The 6,247-nt window shown below is 33.5% G+C and overlaps 1 protein-coding gene across 1 annotated transcript; it reads right to left on the minus strand.

The window, feature by feature from the left end:
- Positions 1–4,484: 4,484 nt before the first annotated feature.
- Positions 4,485–5,638, minus strand: LOC143061997 (uncharacterized). The gene is made up of 2 exons (XM_076233850.1): positions 5,299–5,638; positions 4,485–5,080 (listed from the first exon to the last, which is right to left on the minus strand). The coding sequence occupies exons 1-2, from the start codon at positions 5,636–5,638 to the stop codon at positions 4,485–4,487; spliced, it is 936 nt and encodes a 311-aa protein (XP_076089965.1).
- Positions 5,639–6,247: the final 609 nt, after the last annotated feature.

The following is a 6,247-nucleotide window of genomic DNA, read 5'->3' on the forward strand; positions in this document are numbered from 1 at the left end:
CATTAATCAATTCATATCCATTAACGACATTTGCACAAAAAGGGGTTTTGTTCGAGTTACTTCTTTGAACCACGGGTTCCTTATAAACATATTTTAAAGTAACTTGTTTGGATATTTTCTCTAACACAAATGACCATTAGATTCTAAATCAAAACAATGTATAAGTAGATGTTATAACCTGGATTGGGCCCTCAAACCCCTCGCCGAGGTTAGGGCGTACACTTAAAAACAGCCTAGCTACGCCACTGGATTTTATAACATAGTTTTCTTATTTTAATCCTCAAATATACTAAATATATTACTTAGTTTATGATCAAGAGCTATAAAAACATAATTTAAAACATATATTGAATTTGTTTTAATATTGGTTCGTGTTTTCTAACATTTTTATTTTGTTTTGCGGATGAAATTTTGAAGATTCTGTTTTAAATCCTAGGGGTTGTAGGAACATAGTGCCCAAGTTTGAAAGTAGAAGTAGAGCAATCAATACTTCAATTCACCCTCATTACAACAAGCCATGTAGTTTGCGCTTGTTTACAGAGAGATGGACAGGTTGGAAAGGATAGCTTGCCTGAAAGTCAGTCCTCTTGATAATTCCACGTATTATTCTTCCAACAAATAGAAATTTTATATCGACCTTGTCTGGCTGTAAAGCTTTACTTTCTTTATCTTTATTCTCTGGCTGATCAGCTCTTCCACGGCCGGTAACGTAGTCATGTTAAATGGGATCTATAAAATATACAAGTTTCTCACTGAATGTATCCAAAGAAGGTAACCAAAGATTTTGCGACGATGCAAATATTAAAATTTACAATATAAATAAATATCTTTAACCAATGAATTCAAATAGCAAAAGCTATGCAATTAACAATTCAAATTCAATTCAAAGTTTTATTGCCATATAAACTTTACAGTTTGTGACATATACCAACAACAAAAACAAATAAAGACAATAACTAAGTAACTGAATATATATAAACAAATTCAGGTAAATATTAAAGGGTCCCCTGTCCTCAGTTCCATTGACTTTTTTTATAAAGGATCCTAGTTTATTCACTTGTGTTGGTGTTAATGGGTTAAGTATATATCTGTATATAACTTTGTCATTGTCAGTGAGATTAGCAAATGAATTACTTTCTCTGTTAATGCAATTAAAATATGTTAATCTAATATTTGAATTATGAGAACAATTTATTAAGAAATGTTTCTCATCATCTAGTACTTTGCATTTTTGCAAAGTCTATCTTTGCGAGGAATTTTAAAATGCCTTCCTTTTTCAATTAATAATGAATGGTCACTGATTCTAAGTTTTGTAATTAGTTTTCTAAATTCAAAGTTTGGGTTAGAGAGGTAAGGTTTGATCAATAGATTTGGCTCAAGTCCTTTATAAAAATTTAATTTACTTTTATCATCAATAGATTTCAACTTATCCATCAACAGGTTGTTGTAGTATGAGTTTATTTGGGGTTTAATATAGCTTTTAATATTTTTTAATAGTTTTAAATTATCACAGGTTTTTAGTCTATCTATATCAATGTTAGATTCAGAAAGAATATCTTTTGCAAAAGTGAACCATGAATAGGAGCCACTAGAATCCAAAGTTTTAGTTAATTGAAAAGATTCATGTAATAAGGGATTCAAATTTGAGGTGAAAAGCCTTGCTAAATACATAATAGTTTGGGTTTTTATATGACATTCAATAGGCAGTCTTCCCAATTCGTTCCTTGTACCAAAATTTGAGGCACTCTTGTTAGTGCCAAGGGTAAACTTGCAATAACCAAGATGCAAGTTTTCTATTGGAGTCCTGTCAATAAAATTAAATGGGTCCACAATTTTTCATTACAAATGGCAGTTTTACCAAGGGAGATAATAATTAATTAATAACACTGTCTGCCACACAGCATTTCGGGGACTCTCCCTCTTGTATCTTTCCTCCCTCTTTTATAGCTGACTATGCGGGGCTTCTCTTATTATTGGAGACATTATGATGACCTATAATAGTTGTTAATTTCTGTGTCATTTAGTCACACAGAGTCTTCCTCATCGTTTCCCTCAATCTTATTACCAAAAGTTCCAACACCTAGTCTGATCAAGTCTTGATCAGTAAGGTGCTAAAAAGTGTCATCCTCTATTCTCTCATCTTTAAACTTTTGAAAGATTTGCAGATTAAGTTCTGCAAGAGCACGTTGTATAGCAGACGACATGTTGACAGTATGAAAATAAACCCGAATAAACTGTCCGGCTTCGTATGTTTTCGGTTATTTTCGGAAGTCTACCACCACCACATAATGAAAAAAGCACTGAATATAATTGATGAACCACCTAGTATAATATTTTTTGAACCAAACATAAAACATTTTGACCACTGATCATAATATTTATTTTACAGAACATAATGATCAGTCTACAGAACATAATATTTATTTCACTCAACATAATGATAACAGTACTGATTATAAAGTGTGTTTGACCACTGAATATTTCGGTTTCTGTAGATCAACATAATGAGAAATCTACATAATATAAAAATATGTTGACAGAAGATATTTTAAAAAGGACTGAATATAAAGACAAATCTACTCAATAGAATAATTTACCTACTGAACATAAAGCCAAACCTGCTAGGTATATTGGTTAAAGTGCTGAATATAATTGCAGATCTGCACAATATAATGATTATTCTACTGATCATTCTGATGCTACTGCTCAACATAATTGTTATACTACTGAACATAATGAAAAGGGCACTCATAATCGAGAAAAAACCGCTGAAAATAATTAAATGATCACAGCATATACTAAATATGAACAACGGAAGACAGCTATGGCGCTCCATACATATGGTCAAACTGTAGCCGTAAAGTCGGACCATATGATAGATATAGGAAGATACGGTATAAGTGCCAATGAGACAACTCTCCATCCAAATAACAATTTGTAAAAGTAAACCATTATAGGTTAAGGTATGGCCTTCAACACGGGCCATTGGCTCACACCGAACAACAAGCTATAAAGGGCCCCAAAATAACTAATTCAAATCCATTCAAACGGGAAAACTAACGGTTTAGGGATGGGGTGTGGTAGAAAAAAGAACATTTTAAACGAAAGATAGATCTAATATGTTACTTGGCGAAAAAAGTAATACAGTGGCGAAAAATATATTGTTTTGGCGAAAGAGGTGGCGAAAAAAATAATTGCCCAAGGGGAAACCAAATTTGGGACCATATAGGTGTACATTAGAAACGATTCAATAATGCAATAAACTTATCTATAACAATGACGGTTACATAAAATGTATTAATTTTATAGTTAAAAGGCTACTCAAAGCAACACAAGTTACAAGTTGAAACGCATCGTCTTTCAATAATTGTTTTAATCTGGGTGTATCTGTGTTCTGTCCGTGTCAGTTATTAGACTTTTTATCATATTGACTTTTTTGTCAGTTAGTAAAACAGTTGAAATTTTGTTTAACAGTTTATTAAGACATTTTTGGAAGTTATCTTCCATGTCGACATTTTGCTGTTCAGTTATAGTTATCCCATGAGGTCCAAATACTTAGCCTCACCGGACACAATTACGAACGATTTTTGAACTCTGATTAATTTTTTGTTTGTAGAATACTTCACTTGAATTATATGAACCATATAATTAAAGATGTATGAAGGCTTTTCTTTTTTTTTTATCATAACCTACATAATTTTCTTTACACGTTAGGATACTTTAGTAAGATTTATGTGACCTAATTATACAGGTCAGGCAACCCAAATATGGACGCAATTTCGAACAGCACTATATTTATATATCTGATTGAAGAAATTAATGACAACAATCTAGATTGATGAAAAATACATTAATCTAATCACAAACAAATATCCAGATGACAACAAAAAGTGTAAGAAGATATTTTACTTTAAATATATCAACTGTGTTTGCAGACGAAATTACTGTCAATATACTTCCTGTATGTGTCAAGGAAAGATTTCGAAAATTGTTTTGTATTATATGAAAATTCCTCCTTCTTAGGAGCAAAGCATTATGGTTAGTGACCATATAATTTTTTTATCAATATTTCAACATCAACAAATTGTTACTTTGGTATAGATGTAAATAATTGTTATTAAATGTAATATTCTATTCCTCATCACATCTGGTACAGTGCCAGTAAGATCCTGTGACAATACTGAAATCAACCTCAGTTTGTACAGAATGTGGGAGACACTCATAATTGTACCATCTGGTACACATGTCACAACCGACCCATTCTAATCGATCATTTAGCATGCAAACTTCACAAATTCCATCATCTAAATGAACTTCAACATACTGATCCTTATCTTGAACCTTTTTGACAGACCTTGTTCTTGAATTTTCGTTCGATTTACTCTTTTTTGCAGGTTATGATCTACTACTTGACCTAGTTCTTTTAAGAGGTTGAACAGAAGAAGACGATAGAATTGGCTCTTCAGGTTCTCTGGGATTTGAGGTTAAGGGTTGTAAGGATTTTCTTGGTCAGTTTGTTTATCTGCAGTAATCAATCGTGCACCTTTACACGTTGATCTTTTAGTCTTCGATTTCTCTGGACAAACAGGGAAAATGTCAATTAAAGCTTCTGGAATTATTCCAATGTCGACTAATGTCCCAGGATTTTCAATTTCCTGTCGACTTCTTAGTGCCTGCTTACCACTCTCTAAGACCATGGACCTATTTACTGGTCTTATGCCTGCACGACGGAATGCAGTAATATAGTCTTGAGGACACATAGCATTTAGTGCAAATTTAACAACATGTGGTACCTTTTCCCTTGGAATGCTTGTGAATGAGTATCTGAGCTGGTTCATGAGTTTGCTGTATTCCCCTTTAAATTTGTGGAACACTGCCACATCTAATGGCTGGAACAGATGAGTTAAGTTTGGGGGTAGGCAGAGCAGCTCTATTCTGTTTCTTTTTGCAACATCTATAATGTCAGGTGAAAGATGTGAGACTAAGTTATCCATGATCAAAATAACTGGCCTTTGCCTTCCACAGTGTGATATAAACAAATCCTTAAACCATGTAAGGAATAGATCCCCGTTCATATAGCCTTTCTTTGAGAGTTCTAGCATCTAGTCTCTAGGTAAACCATCAAGATTACGGGGCATGTGTTTGGCAACTATAAGCATCAATGGCAAACAATTACCTGCTGCAGAAATAGCCATATTAATAGATAGATGACCTCCGCCCGCATTCATAATCTCTTGATATGGATGCTGTGAGCTTTTTATAAGAACCTTTCCTCTAATTACCTCCTTTCCACTATACCTGTCTCATCACAGTTAAAAATACATTCTGGTTTGTCTTTAAGTCCCAGGCTATCTATTGTACTTTCTAATAAGTCATAATACTCCTCAATGTCTTCTCTTGTCACTTCCATTCTTGGATTGGATGCTTTGTCTGGTTTTCGAAGTTTTATCTCTGGATGTCGCTTTCTAAATCTCTGGCACCACTTGTCACTTGGTCCTTTGTTCTTGTCTATCTGTGTATCATGATCTTTTCTCCTCAAAATTGCAGTGGCAAATTTTTTCAGCACCATAATAGTGAGAGGTCTCCCTATATCTGCCATATATTTAATGTAATTAATGAGGGATTGTTCTTCTGCCATAGTGAGGGACAGTTTCCTTCCTGGTCTTGTTGTACATCCTCGGAGGCGACCTTTACTGTAGTCATACAGTGTTGTTTTGGGGACACCGTAAAGTCTTGCTGTGGCTGATAAACTTTTCCCTCTATTGACAGCCCTAACTGCAGCTATTAAATTAGTTTGGTCTTGTTTTTGGTCTTTTTTTCTTTGACATCTACAAAAGAAGAGAAAATTAGATTTGCATTTCATACCTTTTCAAGACTCAAATGATGTTATTATTTAGTTGCATGGTACTAATTTTTCATAATTGTATATCTAGACACTCAGATAGGCTTGACATTTACCACATATTTTTTCTGATTTCTCTGTTATCAAAATTGCAAAATCATGTTTTTTCGTTATTTGTTTAGTTAGTACAGCTTTTTATAAAGGTACACATTCAAATCTTTCCTTCATTCATCCCCATAAAGTGACGTACATTATTTTCGGAGTCCTTGGGACTTTTCTATAAAGTTATTGTTTACTCTTTTGACAATGTTTAGGGTCACCGGAGTCGGGGAAAACGTTAATTTTGGGGTTATTTCGGCAAACTACAGGTCACACAGCATATGAATAGAATCAGGAGATATTTTT

The sequence above is a fragment of the Mytilus galloprovincialis genome, chromosome 2 (genome assembly GCF_965363235.1).
Source record: "Mytilus galloprovincialis chromosome 2, xbMytGall1.hap1.1, whole genome shotgun sequence".
NCBI classification, from domain to species: Eukaryota; Metazoa; Mollusca; class Bivalvia; order Mytilida; family Mytilidae; genus Mytilus; species Mytilus galloprovincialis.

Bases quoted from the DNA above. Each gene is read 5' to 3' on its own strand.
- LOC143061997 (XM_076233850.1), bottom strand. From the start codon at position 5,638: ATGGCAGAAGAACAATCCCTCATTAATTACATTAAATATATGGCAGAT. The intron at 5,081-5,298 runs GTATAGTGGAAA...TCTCAAAGAAAG, and splicing joins TTTTAACTGTGATGAGACAG to GCTATATGAACGGGGATCTA.